Source organism: Tigriopus californicus, chromosome 1, assembly GCF_007210705.1.
Source record: "Tigriopus californicus strain San Diego chromosome 1, Tcal_SD_v2.1, whole genome shotgun sequence".
Classification (NCBI taxonomy): Eukaryota; Metazoa; Arthropoda; class Copepoda; order Harpacticoida; family Harpacticidae; genus Tigriopus; species Tigriopus californicus.
The window spans coordinates 14,797,333-14,812,087 of NC_081440.1; the positions used below are offsets into that span (position 1 = coordinate 14,797,333).

Sequence of the window (14,755 nt, forward strand, 5' to 3'; positions counted from 1 at the left end):
TCATAAGCATGTGAGCCAAAGCTTGTTGGTATATGTGGAAAGAGGTTACTGCAATTTGTAATTACAATATCTCAATTACTTTGTCTCAAATGCAGTTGATTACAACGAAACCTAATTTGAGTGCACGTAAATGTGAAAAATCCTAATACAATCAATCTGAGTTCCAGTAAAATCGATTCTGATTGTATCAAGGGTCTGTGGACCTTTATATTTAATTGGATCCCAGTAAATTTTCTAGTGGTTGATCAAATTGATTACACTGAAAGCTAATTTGAGTCTACGTAAATTTAAAAAACTACTATACCGTACAACCAATCTGAGTTCCAGTCAAATTGATAACGGTTATATCAAATGTCTGTGGACCTTCGCACTTAATTGGATCTGAACAAATTTTCCTTAAATTGATCAAATCATCGTCGTCCAAGCCAATTTCTGTGAGGAGCTCAAGACTGCATTAGAGAGGACGCCTCCCCTGGTGATGAACTCCTTGGCGAGCAATGGACTGAAAGCAAATGCTTCCAAAACCAAACTAATATTGTCTGGTAAGCAGGAGCGAGCAGAAGCACCTTTATACAGAAGCATTGATGGGAGTATGGCTAAAGAACAACCGGAAAGCAAGAGATTTGGTGTTCACGTCCAGAGGGATCACATTTGGAACACTCAAATCCGCACGGTAAGCCAAGGATCAACACTAAAAACAAGCTCGTGTCTGCCATGGAATTCCTAATAATTAATCATCTCTTGTGTGAGGAAACGCCTGCTCTTAATTTTCATGACACCCGGTCCCTTGGGAAACCAAGCACATACTTCCGGAAAACAAGATCAGATTCATAAGTCCTTCGATAAGGTATTGTGCGAATATATCGGGGTTGAATAAGCGGACAGGGCCTCCAATGAAGAGCTCCACAAACAATCGTTGGTTTTCAATGAACCAAATGTCCGTCAAAAGCACCTTACTTGAAGTCTTGAAGAAGAGTATTCATTGGAGGGGGGGGGGGATGTTGGACGGCCTATTTCCTTCCATTGGGGACCTCCGGGTGTGGAAGGGAAGTGTTTGCGAGTGAGGACCCTTCGGCTCTTAGAGAGACCAGGGGGTTGAGAAAGGAGACCTTACTTACCGGAAAAACGGCCACATGTTTATCCACCAGGTATCATCCTTATAAATCTCCTAGCCATCGGCCACTCGTTCCATACGATCCATAGGAAAATTTCAAAAGTGCCATAAACGCCTTGATAAAGACTGCCCGGACTGTAAGGCTGTCTTTTTCAGTCAATTTGTAGTTTCAATTTCTATTTCCTTTAAGTTCGTAACCATGACACAAAGAGCAGTACAAAGTACTTTCTGTGGATCAATAACAAGAACAATATGAACTGTCTGATAAGTTAATGCTCTGAATATCAATTTAAGATAAGTGTTCAACAGCGCTTCAAGCAAATTGATAGATTTGATTACTTGTTAAGAAACAATGATCCTCTATCACAGAACCCCACACTTTGGCAAGTTATTTTTGCAATCACCAAACCTTTTATTATTTGTCTCCAAAGAAAAAAAAAGATTTAAAAAAATTAAGTGATATTGCTTACCTCACAGAAGTTCACTTAAATTATCTTGACAATTCTTGTAGGGTGTACTTTCTCAGTAGGGATGGCACTGTTGATGGTTCAACCATATTCATACTATCTTACAAATTCTTTTTTACGGACCGATGGCAATACTGCATACTGTGTAGGTAGTTAGAAAAGAATTTCTTACTTCAGTCAAAGAACAATTTCTACATTCAACTTTTTCTAAATATTGCTATCTTTGACATTGAGCATAACATTAGTGGCTCCACGAAAACGTTTAAAAACACTTCAACCACAGAATTTGAGGCGATATCACTTTTCAGATCGTGGCAAAAATACGAGCTGAAAACTGGTAGAAGCTTGAGAACCTGGTTATGGACGAGAAAATCTTATTCATAATGGACAATGATCAATCGCAAATTGGATCTGATATAATTAATAGCAATCAATTGAAAAACAAAGAGTCCCTTAAGACTCGAGTCTGAGCCTTTGTCTGAATGGCTGAAATATTTATGGGACTAGTCATATTTTAAAAACTCGTTCACTGCCTTAATCCAACGTTACATCGGCATTCGAATCTGATCTTGAATATGTTTCAGAGGGTGTGTCCCGGATTCAATAACATTTCAATGACGATTGAATCTTCATGCAAAGGGCAAAGTGGTCTTTGATCTCTGATTCCTAACTTCAGATCAAAATGTGGCTTACTCCTCACCAGATCATACTTTTCCTGGTCCTTATCGACTCGTTTATAAGCGTATGTTGTGCCAAAGAACTTAATCAGAGATTCTTATCCGAGACCCTGGATCACTTTCGAAAATTTCATCCAACCATTGGTCAGCCTTGCACCTTAGTGACTAATGCAAGAGCAGAGGATCCCAATACGTCCAAAATTATAATCGATTCAATCCCAACCCATTTGAACCCATCATCGGACCATGTGAAAAATACTGCTTGGTGTTTACTGGCCGTTTTTGATCGCAGTGGGGCCAGATTTAACCTGACTTTCAAGGCAATGACGAGGTTAACGGAAAAGGTTACCAATCATGCTACTATTGTTCTTGGTCCCAAACCTCCAAGGATCGAATTGGATACGCTTAGAAGGGAGCTTTTTTGGGCAGAGGAAATCTCAGAGAACTTTTTTGTGAGTTGGCAAATTTCCTTGTCTCATAAAACAAAATTGTTTCATTCTTATGGGACAAACATTTTTTGAGTTAGGATGTTTCATTTTTAATGCTTATTTTTTTTTAGCTGATTCATGTGTTTTGCGGTCGTGTCTCAGGGAGCTTTTGGAACTACAACGTTTCGTTTTGGAACCCGAGACTTGGATTTGGTCAAAGCTTGGATTTTTTAGGAGCCTGCCCTCCTTCTTTGTGGAACCAAACTCTTGATGTGGGTCTTGCAGGCATTAAACCTATGGTGATCCCGGGGGAAGAAGGAACTGACCGGGAGATCCGTGGAACGGACATTCGACCTTTACAAATAATGGCTGAAATGTACAACATGGAATTAAACTTCGTTTTCGGGGACACAGGATACATTACACCAGGATACACCAATGCCACTGGATATTTGGGAGAGGTGAATTGTATCCAGCTTGGACCAAATAACTGAGACAGATTTGATACAATCATATTTTGAACGTTTCTAGCTTTTGCGAGGCGAGAAGGATGTCGTTTTGCCCATGGTTTTAAATGACGCTGGTTATGCACTTTTCGATTGCACTCGCTTTACATTCTTTGTGACCTTACGATATGTTACACGTCATCCGCAGAAATTGCTTGCATTTGGAAACTTGGCACGTGGTTTTGATTCGCTTAGCTGGGTGGCCGTATTCACCTTTTTGTCCATGTTCTCGATGACGTTCGCAGGCATATTTTATGTATATAAGTATCTGTTGAAGGAACCTGAATTGTACCGAAATCCGAACTCAGGGATCGATTTTGTCCTCATGACCTTTACCACGTTTGTGGAACCAGATCCATTACCATGGTTCCCCAAATGGTCAACGGGTAAGACAGAGATGCGCCCTCTGGTGGAAGAAACGATTTCAGCTCCAATGCATGGCATTTTGCAGGTCGATTAGTGGTGTTGTATTGGTCATTGTTTGCTTTTCTGGTCGTGAACTTCTACACCTCGAATTTAAGGACCAACCTAATTGCTCCAGCTTATGAAAACAGGATTGATACCACTGAGGATTTTCTAGAAAGTGGCCGTGAATTATTCGTTCATTCATCCGGCTATTGGATGATAAGGTAAATGAGATCAATTGACTCCAATCTAGGTCATTCAAGAGATAATCACGAGGTATGTTGTAAACTTTACCTAAACGAGAAAGGTGCTTGGATCTTCGTGTGATATTAGTTAAGTTCCAAATATTGAGGTCCAATTTTCTATAGACTGGATTATGCCTGTCTGGTACCTTTTTTTAGGTTGGGAACCGAAGGCAAACTGAAAGAAGTGATCAAGATGCTCCGTGACGAGCAATGGCGCTTCTATCCAAATGAGAGAATGAGCCAAGATCAGCTGAATATTTGGGTTCAAGAGAGAGGTTATGTGATTGTGGCTTATCCCGAAGGATTAATGTTGAACTATTTATCGATTCCCGACTACGAAGGACTGCCCCATCAGACTTACTCCAAAGAGATCATCCATACTAGTTTCAATGCCATTCGATTTCAAAAGTACTCTCCGATTACCCCGCATTTGAACCGAATTTTGACTGCTGCGGACGAATTTGGACTCTACTATAAATTTCTCTATGAATATGTTCCAACTTTGGCGATGCCTGGACAATACATAGCTGGACAAATTAACGAATCCGAGTTACGAATGGAGGTGGACATGATCTTGGGCCCTATATTCATCTTAATCTGTGGCGGCACCCTGGGAACCATCGCGTTCATTTTTGAGCTGGTCTTTGCTGCAAGACTCGCAAAAGCTCTGCCGATCGTCACTGTTCCGACCAAATAAGATTAATTGGGTTATCAAGAAAATCGAACATCATTCCTCAACATTTAAAAGTATGTTTGGAAACGATGATGACGTCTCCTTTTATTGAAACTTAAAGAAATGTCAAAAAACAGAATAGTTAATTGAGGAAATGTTCAAGACGTCAAACGATGAAATCTTACGAGATAGAGAGAGGGCCCTGCCGCATGATTTTTTAATAAATGTGGAACGTCTCCGCCTTTTTTGAATTGATTTTTTCCTCAGAGGTGAACAGGACCAATTGTCCCGTCCCTGTTAAAATAATTTTATGGATACGGCTGTCATGCTACATATTTGACCTAGGGCATGTAAGGAAAAAAGACCTTTTTTGGACCCACAACCCTTACAGTGGGTTATGGGAAAGACCCTTAACAAAAAACAGGGTTGTCGCCTTCCCCTAAAAATTGAATTGGTTCATGAAATGACAAAAGAACGTTCAAAACTCCCACAAAAGCTACTAACACAGTTGGAACAAATTGGAACACAAATGTTGACATGTGTACCAACATCCAATTATGTTTCCCATCGCTAAGCAAGACTAAAAATAAGGTATTCAAACTGCACCAAAAACATGAGACTTTTTATTTTAAATTTCAATTGGTGGAAGGTTCCGTCTATTGCTGTTAACTACCTTTTCCATAATATCGTATAAGAAACGGCAACTTTTTTTGTTTACTTTTAGCCTCATTTACTGTTCTTTAGGAATCTAAATAATCTATTCTTGGGTTACTAAGAGTAATATGGGCCTGAACGGAATGAATACTCCACTCATAGAATCTATCGTTGGTGGACCATATATCATATAAATATTGAAAGGCAATAAGTTGACAAATTATAAGCTTTCATTTTGATAGTACTGGGGATTGCATTGAACTCTTTTCCTATGTCAAGTGTGTCTATATTATGCCATGGTTCATGGTCAGTCTTGGAGAGGTCCCCCGTTTAAAAGAAGACGTTTTACATCAATTCTTGGCATATTTTTTGAGTTAAACTTCTTTCTAGATTTTTTGGAAGTCCCCACATTGAGTGGGGGGGTTACGTCTTGTAACTTTCTTGCATTCCTTTTGTGATCCCATCAACGTTTTGGGTGTGTTCATTTGAACTCAACAAGCAGGATAATTGATGGGTGCAACCATTTCATTTTCCTTCATAATTTTTATGTTTTATGATGTAACTTTCAATACGTCACTTGTTTGTAGACAGATATTAGCAATAAAAAATCGATTGATATAACTTGGTTTGGATTAAATGGATATCACGGTCATTTTAGTTGAGTGCAAACATTGCGTTCCTGTACTCTACTTGCCAATTATTAGTATCGTATTTTTGTTGGTGTTCGACACTTTAACTATTTTGTACTGAACCTTATACAAAGGATAATCTTGACATGTTTTTTGGGTATTGTTCAGTTTACTGTTTCTCATATTTTTATCATCTCGGCCCTCTCTTTTCTTTCTTTTTTGGCAATACTCTACCGTACATGTTGTGTTTTTGAGTGACTTGTCAAGAGTAGTGGTTTGTATTCTACAAAAATACAGGGCGCTTGTCAAAAGCAGCCATGAGCTTTGTCAGAACCCATGTGTCAGGGTCAATTTTGGCACATAGAGGCTGCATTATGTAAATCATAACTAAAGCCTGAGAAATGTTTGAGCAAAATTGTCAAGCATGTAGGTAGGCATGTGCAAGTTTTCCAAAGGGCATTGTAGTTCTCTTTGAAGCTTACAATCTCATGATATATTTGTACGGGACACCGTGCCCCGCAGGTTCTATCGTTTTGTTGCCATTGACGGTAAGGCTTTATAGATTTTTAAGCTTTACTTATTGGGAGGCCATTTTGAAGCACAGCATGGAGACTGAGTGAATAATTTTTTCATCACAATTCGTCAAGACTTTTTTTCTCTTTTGGGAAGAGTTATTTTGGTTATTAACAAGTTAGTTTTTTGGTTTGGTTTTTCACGGGCTTTAAAAACCGCTACAGGGAATGTAATCCCCAATACTATTAAAATGAAAGGTTATAATTCGCCATTTATTACCTTTCAATCTTTATCTGATATTTGGTCTACCAAAGAATTTGAGTTGGCAGACTGGGCTAGTCCTTGAATGTAGGGTTGATCTGGAATGCTATCTAAAAATTTGTCCAAATCTGACTTGAAAGATGCAACCGGATGAACAAGGCCTACGTATTCCCTACAAATATTAGAGGGAAGCAAGTTAAACAATGAAGGAGACCGAGCAAGAAGAGATGTGGACTTTATTGTTCGGACTAGCCTGGATTCTCGAGGGCTTGACGGTGCTCTCAAAACGCACATTAAGCCTCTACGGTCGCTAGATTTGACCCTAAATCCTGGGTTGGGACAAGGCTCATGGATGCTTTTGAAGACGTACAGTATCAGATACCTTTTGTACCTTCTCTGAACACTGTACAACTTTTTTAGTCTCTCCCAATATGAGAGCTCTCTCATTCCTGTGATGTTCCTAGTGAAACATCTTTGGACTTGCTCGACCTTTTGCAAACCTGCTGAACTCAATGGAGCCCAAATGGGTGAAGCATATTCAAGATGTGGTTGAACAATCGACATGTACAGAGTTAGCATCGTGATGCTATATCTGGACTTAAATGTGCGATATATCCAACCACACATTTGAAAAGCTTTACCCACCTTGAACTTTATATGCTCATCGAACTTTCTATTATTTTGGAGGACTACACCTAAATCTTTGAAATCTGCTCAATATCTTTACCTCCATTATATACGAGTGGAGTATTCAAAGGAGTTGACCCAAAGGTCATTGAGCAGAATTTCATTCCGTTCAGGGCCATATTCCTCTCAATAGTAACCCAATCTAAATAGTCAATTTGTAACCCAATAGTAGATTCTTTCTAGGACCTTTGCAAGGTTACTGGAATCTTGGCCATTCCTACCAGAAACTAACTTTGTATCGTCAGCATAAGAGGAGAGGCTGGCAGTACTACTAAGCTTTTGAAGCGGGGCAACGTATATTATAAAAAGGAGGGGCCATAAGATCGAACCCTGGGGAACACCTGACTTGACATCATGTGTGTCACAAAGGAATCCCTCGACCTATCATGAATGAAGCTTCTTATCCAATTGGGAACCTTGCCTTGGATCCCAATTTCATGAAGTCTATTCAACAGAAGGCCTTGGCAAAATCAAGATAGACAACATCAAAAACTCGTCTTTCCAGTCCCTCAATGACCTGCTCTAAACGCTCAATCAGTTGGGTAACCGTGCCAAAATGTGCTCGGAACCCGTTCTGGCAAGCACAAAGGACTTCATTGACTTCAAGAAATTCAACAAGTTTGGAATTCATGATCTTCTCAACCACCTTCGCAATATTCGAAGTGACAGAAATCGGCCTATAGTTACTGGGGAGCTACCCCTTTAAAAATTGGAACAACATGAGCTAACTTTATTTTGAAGATAGAAACTTGCCCTGATCCAAGATGCAACGCATCAAGTACTAGAAAACAGGAGCGAGAACCAGTGACCATCTCATAAGAATCTGAGATGTCACACCATCACGACCAGGAGAACTTGAAAGCCTCAAGTCCCTTATGGCCCCTAAAGCATCTTGAACTGTGACTACAAGATCATCTAAGTGATCAAATTGACTAACATTGTCAATCTCAACAACCTCGCCATTAGAACAATGAGTTGTTGTTTCTGAACTCAGTGGGGTTGAAAACACACTAGAGAACTGATCTCCTAGCATGTTAGCCATAACCTCTACATTGCTAATGGCTTCTCCTTCAACCTCAAAAGGCCCAACAGGGTGGTTCATCTTTCTCTTAGAGTTCGCATAAGAGAAAAAAGCCTTCGTATTCGACCTGACCTCCTGAACCATCTTACTCTCAGTTTGTAATTGGTCATATTCTATGGAGGCCTTAATCTTACCCCGAACTACTTCCAACTTTTTTTGGAGACTACCCACAATTACTGGATTCGAAGTGCTCTTCAGCCTTTTTGCTAGTTTGCAACTCTTCTAGAACAAAGTCTTCCTATATTTTGGAATTTTTGTCTATGTCCCACCTTTTTGAAAACGTTCAGAGATTGCTAGATTGGAGCAAACTTCTTCAAAAACTGAAACTATTTTTTCAATGGCAGCTTCTTGGGACGATTCCTGTTTCAGATTTGGAACCAGATCCAGGTCTTCTAATCTTTCTATAATCAACGGCCAATGTTCATCTTTGAACTTGAACTTAGCCAGACCGACCTTTTTGACCGGTTTTACTCAAAAGCATGCCAGCTTTTGAGTTATGGTCGACCCTATCTCAAGAACATGATTATCTGACAGATTACTAGGCGTCACATGGACATACTGGATCTGATCAGGGTCATTGTAAAAGACCAAGTCCATAACATTATTTCCTCTGGTGGCTACACCAACATCTTGGGATGAATTGCGCAAGATCGCATATTCTTCCACCTTTTCAAACGACTGAGATGTCGATTTAGATATGGGAATATACCCATCAGGACTAACCTCCTACCGTACAACGCTAGCCGGAAAATTAAAAACCTCTACAAGGAAAACTCTCGAGCAAACTGCCCGATCCAACTCATTTCCAGTGAATTGGAGAGGTGACATAAAAGAGCTTACTAAACAAGAAGGGGGACCCTATACATTGGTACCTAACATATAAGCGTACACCCATATGTGGGAATATGGGATTATCAGGGCGTATCCTATCACAACAAACTAAGTTGAAACTAACTATGGTTAGTTCTTCATCTAAGACCCCTGGCCGACACCAGGTTTCTGTTATAGAGATGAATGAAATCTCTCTCTCTCAACGGCTAGTTCTTATAAGATCTTAACTTTTGTGCTGTCTTTCTTAGAAATCAGACAATGCACGTTCAAATCTAGCCCCTTTACGGGCCTCTCTTTTGACGGACCACGTTCACAAGACCTTGGACCATCCTCTCCAACCGTAAAAAAATCCCGCTTAACCGCACTGCAGGCAAAGCATAAGCTAATGGAGATGGTAGGGTTTGAGGTATGGGTTGGGCAGCTGCATGAGAATAGGAACGAATTTTGGAAATACGGATGGGACAAGGAATATTAAGAGGGAGGGTTTTTATAGGAATGGGAGTAGATTGGGTATTTGAGGGAAAAGGAGGGAATTGAGAGAGAAAATGGGAGGTGGGAGGAGATGGAGGGAGGAAGCTAAACGGGTTAAGGAAGGGGGTGGAGTGGGATTAGGTTTAAGAATAGGGTCAGCTTTATAACTATGAGACTGAACTTGTCTGCACCTTTGCTTCCTTTGCGCCTTTTCTACGTGGACGGAGGCACACCGTAAATTAAATAGTAATAAATCTTTTATTGCGACTCTTAGTGGATGGGCCAGATTGAACAGATCCTTTATCAGCTCCCGTTGTGAACGGCATTTAGCACGGAACTGGACAAAGGTGCGTGATTGCTAATACTCCGAAGGGATGTCGGGCCTAGGGCAATAAGGTTTTTAGCAAGTCCTTTACCGGGAATGACAATTTGTGTCTGGACATCACCTCCGGAAAGGTCAGGTTCCCAACACTGTTGGACACTAACTAACCTTGCCAGCCTGATGGTGAAGGGCTCGGTTTCGCATTGAAAATGTGTCTATGCATTGTTGGCATATTGGGGCTTGACAGGGATCGTTTGAGGAACTTGGTGAATGTGACATCGGTGGATTGGTCGGAGTTTGGGAGCCACAGGTGAAGGCCGTAGAGGGAATTGGAGTGATGTAGGTCCGGAAGAGTTGAAGAACTATTGGAAGAGGAAGATTCTTGATGGGAAGTCTATTGCAAATGTATCTGATCCTGGCCCTGGCTTTGACTATTGATGATTTGAGATGGTTGGTGAACAAGAGTTGGATGGAGAAGGTGAAACCGGCATAGTTAAAACTATTGAAGATTTCAATCGGACTATTAATGATGTGGAAGGAGGTGGGAGGTAGACGACCCTTATGGAAAACCATGGCCCTCGTCTTGATGTTATTGACTTGGTGGCCGTTCTCTTGGCAATAACCGTGGAGCGCATTGATGGCGTTTTGCAATTCCATGACTGAATCAGCCAAGAGAACCAGGTCGTCTGCATATTGTAGATATTGAACTGGATAATGGTTTATGTAGGGGCCTTGGTGTGTAAGAGCTTCGGGCAGGTCGGATAAATAAAGATTAAAAAGAAATGGCGATAGTGGGTCCCCCTGTGGTAGGCCAACGGAAGTGAAATAACAGGGGGGTAGGTCCTCACCAGATCGAATGGAGCATCTGAGTCCCGCATGGATATTGGACAACAGGACACAGATTGAACACGGAACTCTCCATAGCTGGAGTTTGAAGAATAACCGCGTTCGGTCCACCCTACTAGATGCTTTGGAGCAATCCATAAAGCAGCGGTACACTCTCCTCTTGTTGCTGATTTTAGAATGCACAATTTCATAAAGGAGAGTAGCTGCCGAGGTGGTAGAGCGGCTTCTCCGGAAACCGAATTGGAACTGGGGAAGGAGATCCCTATCCTCGGCCAATCCGGAGAAGCAAGCAGCTAGTGGGATGGACATCATCTTCAAGAAGGGGTTCTCCAGGGCGATGGTCTGATGATTGTTTGGAATGTCCCTGGGCCCTTTCTTATGGTTGAAGATGATAGCTGACTCCATCCACTCTGGTGGAAAGAAGGCAGAATGGAGGTCAAGGCTGAATAGATGTTGAAGGAGTGGCAGGGCTTGGGTCTGGAGAAGTGAAAGTTAGAAAGGAGAGACCCCAGATGTTGATGGGGCTTTGCTCTTCATCTTCTTGAAGGTTCCGTGAAGGGCTGTAAAAGTGGGTGGTGTTCTTCTGGGCAGCCCTGGACCTCCTCCACTACTGTTTCCGATGTTGATGAAAACAGTTCTTGACAGTGGGAGGAATTTACCCACGGGAATTTCCGAGTTGGTGGCGGGCTTTTTGGTACGGTTGTACAAGCCCGCCATCCGGGACAAGGCCGATGAAGAGAACAGGTTCTCCACTTCCAACCTTTGGTGGGCTGACTCAGAGCTCCTCAAAGACTTGTGGTATGTAACTCTTGATATCGCATATTGCTCCCAAGTCTCTGGTATTTGGCTTGATTTGGCACTTCGCAATTTTTGGAGCATTTGACCCCTCTGCTGTGGATGGTAGGGGCTGAGCCACGGGGTCTTGAGTTATCCTCTCCTCCTCTGCACCAAAGAGGACTCTTTGAATGCTTGCAATATGCCTTGGGCCACTGCAGCCGCGTTGGTTGCATTCCCGTTGTTAATGGATAACTGCAGGGCCTCAAGTTGAGCCGCACACTTCTGTGAAATGAAGTTGTGATCAAGTACAGAAGCACCCCGGGAGTAGTTGTATGTTGGGGAGGGATGATTGAGAAGAGGAAGAGGGTTGGAGGATTAAAAGCTCACGTCTTGAAAAAGACGTGGGCTGGAGAATATGGGAAGAGGAAGATTGAGAAGGAGGGATGCACTGAACAGGGTTTATCACATGTTCATGAGGGGCCTCTTTTTGTGGGCTTGGGCCCACTCACTGGTATCAGAGGGTCAGAAACAAAATCTGATCAATTAAAAGCATTAAAATCCATATTCCTGTCAGAGGGGTGTGATATCCCGGTGATGAGCATGTTGCTCATGCTCTTCCAATGTTAATGTATTCTAGTCAATTGTATGTAGACCAGTCTAGTCAGAAATACATGTCAGTCACGAAGCGTACACAACATGGCGCAGTCGGCAGTCCGGCTGTGGCCTCCTGTGTGGCTCTCCCCGTGGAGGGGATCGAGCACGGTGTGTGGCTCTCCCCGTGGAGGGGATTGAGCACGGTGTGTGGCTCTCCCCGTGGAGGGGATTGGAGCGTGAAGGCAACGGCCAAACACCCGTACCCAGACGCCTCGTGACCCGGTTGGCACCGTGACCCGCCCGTTTGGCACCGTGATCCGCCTGGACGGCCCGTGTTCCTGGACGGCCCGTGTTCCTGGACGGCCCGTGTTCCTGGACGGCCCGTGTTCCTGGACGGCTCGTGTTCCTGGACGGCTCGTGTTCCTGGACGGCTCGTGTTCCTGGACGGCCCGTGTTCCTGGACGGCCCGTGTTCCTGGACGGCCCGTGTTCCTGGACGGCTCGTGTTCCTGGACGGCTCCTGTTCCTGGACGGCTCGTGATCCCTGTGTGGGACGGCCCCGTGTCCCTGTGTGGGACGGCCCCGTGATCCCTGTGTTGGGACGGCCCCGTGATCCCTGTGTTGGGATGGCCCCGTGATCCCTGTGTTGGGACGGCCCCGTGATCCCTGTGTTGGGACGGCCCCGTGATCCCTGTGTTGGGAAGGCCCCGTGATCCCTGTGTTGGGACGGCCCCGTGATCCCTGCCGTGGGACGGCCTCGTGATCCCTGTCGTGGGACGGCCTCGTGATCCCTGTCGTGGGACGGCCTCGTGACCCCGGATGACTCCCCCCCTGTGTGAGGGAGATGTGATATCCTGGTGATGAGCATGTTGCTCATGCTCTTCCAATGTTAATGTATTCTAGTCAATCGTATGTAAACCAGTCTAGTCAGAAATACAGGTCAGTCACGAAGCGTACACAACAAGGGGTAAAAAAGCACGTCGGCCATTCGAGGCGGCAGCACGTCTTAATTCTCATGGACTGACGGCACATGTACAAATGAAAAAAAGGACAATCTGCCTTTGAACATCCCTTCTTCCTATTGTACTTCTCAACATCCCTTCTTCCTATTGTACTTCTCAAGGCCGAACTATAGAAGTTTTTGACACTATTTAGGGTGGTCAAACTGACAACCTTTTCCTTCATCAGGACAAGGCTGCTTTCGATAAACAGGACAGACTATTTTCTCCAAAATTATCTTATCCTACTCTATTTCAAGAGGAGACACCTCTTCAACATCTGCACTGGTCAAATCAGTCGACTTCTCAACTACTGGGTGAGCCTGTTCTTCAAGCAACACCCTGGTTTCATTGACCCAAGCAACTAACGCCTCTATAGTAAAGGGCTTATTGACTACGGAAGGTTCCTTCCCTGCTAAGACTAAGTCCAAACATTGTCTAGCCTCTCTGCTTACTTTTCCACAAATAGCTTCCATCATGAATCCAGAGGAACTATCAATGAGCAGTAAAATCAAGAAACCAAGAAACTGAAGAAAAGAAAGAGGCTATGCAGTCTTGTCCTGAGATACAGGACAACGAAGCAAAATGGCAATGAACTACTTCACTTCACAAGTAATAACGTCTTACCAAAGAGCCACGAACAACCAAACTTAATTAAGTGAATAAATGTCAATTCCCAGTCATTCACCCACACACAAACACCACGAACACCACACGTGCAAAGCAACCAAGGAGCAACAGAGGAAGAGCACACCTTGGTTCGAAATTCCTGGGAGATAAGAACAGCAGCAAACTAAAAAGCGACTGTTCTCAGCGAGCTCCAAAACAGGAATGTATTGTGATCAAGGAAATTTCTGCTATACCAAATGTTTGGGTTTTTCAAAGATGGTATACAAATAGTTCAGCCAATCATTGTCTATTGAGAAAAAAATGATCCTGTAGCATATACTCAACTTATGAGGAAAATATCCTTTTCGCCAAAGGTGGGCATCATTAAGGCTGTTTTACATTTAAGCAAAGATTTGCAAGGCCACCAAAAGAGAAATTGAGATTGAGCTAGTTCCTTACAAAAACGTCCCATCGCTTGGATGACTTCATAGACACCCATGGGTGAATTCTGTGACCATGGCAATATGAGCTAATTTTTCAGGAGAAATCAATAACATGATACGTCAATATCAAAGGCCTCCACACCTAAACTCAGCAATGCTGTCCCAATAGTTTCATAGAGCTTCTAATTAGACACATTGGAAGTTAAGAAATGTCGAGAGTTTGGCTAGAGAGAAAGGAATCTCTAGTATATAAAATGTTTGAAGGAGAGAAGAGGCATCCCTAATATGCCTAATATATAGTCAGCTGACGCCTCGAATGGCGGACGTGCGTTTTTTACTCCTCCGACAAGAATCTTGTTTTTAATGGTTTTAAGTCGATAGAATAGTACTAACTGTGATACCAGTGAGCGGGGCTACGCCCACGAACAGTGGCCCCCCATGAATCTGTGATATGCCCCGTTCAATGCACCTCCCCTTCCAATCCTTCCTCTGCCCATATTCCCCGGCTCACGTCTTTTTCAAGAC

At 42.9% G+C, this 14,755-nt stretch overlaps 1 protein-coding gene across 1 annotated transcript; it reads left to right on the forward strand.

Annotated features, from left to right (window-relative positions):
• The first annotated feature begins 492 nt into the window (after nt 1-492).
• Nucleotides 493-4,747, forward strand: LOC131886686 (uncharacterized). The gene is made up of 6 exons (XM_059235088.1): nt 493-673; nt 2,258-2,710; nt 2,818-3,147; nt 3,218-3,578; nt 3,644-3,821; nt 3,999-4,747. The coding sequence occupies exons 1-6, from the start codon at nt 593-595 to the stop codon at nt 4,537-4,539; spliced, it is 1,944 nt and encodes a 647-aa protein (XP_059091071.1). The 5' UTR covers nt 493-592; the 3' UTR covers nt 4,540-4,747.
• The last annotated feature ends 10,008 nt before the right edge of the window (nt 4,748-14,755 follow it).

What these genes read in the sequence shown, in the direction of transcription:
- LOC131886686 (XM_059235088.1), top strand. Translation starts at nt 593, where the DNA reads ATGGCTAAAGAACAACCGGAAAGCAAGAGATTTGGTGTTCACGTCCAG. An exon ending in AAATCTCAGAGAACTTTTTT is followed by an intron (nt 2,711 to 2,817) that starts GTGAGTTGGCAA and finishes ATTTTTTTTTAG; the next exon opens with CTGATTCATGTGTTTTGCGG. An exon ending in GTTCCCCAAATGGTCAACGG is followed by an intron (nt 3,579 to 3,643) that starts GTAAGACAGAGA and finishes GGCATTTTGCAG; the next exon opens with GTCGATTAGTGGTGTTGTAT.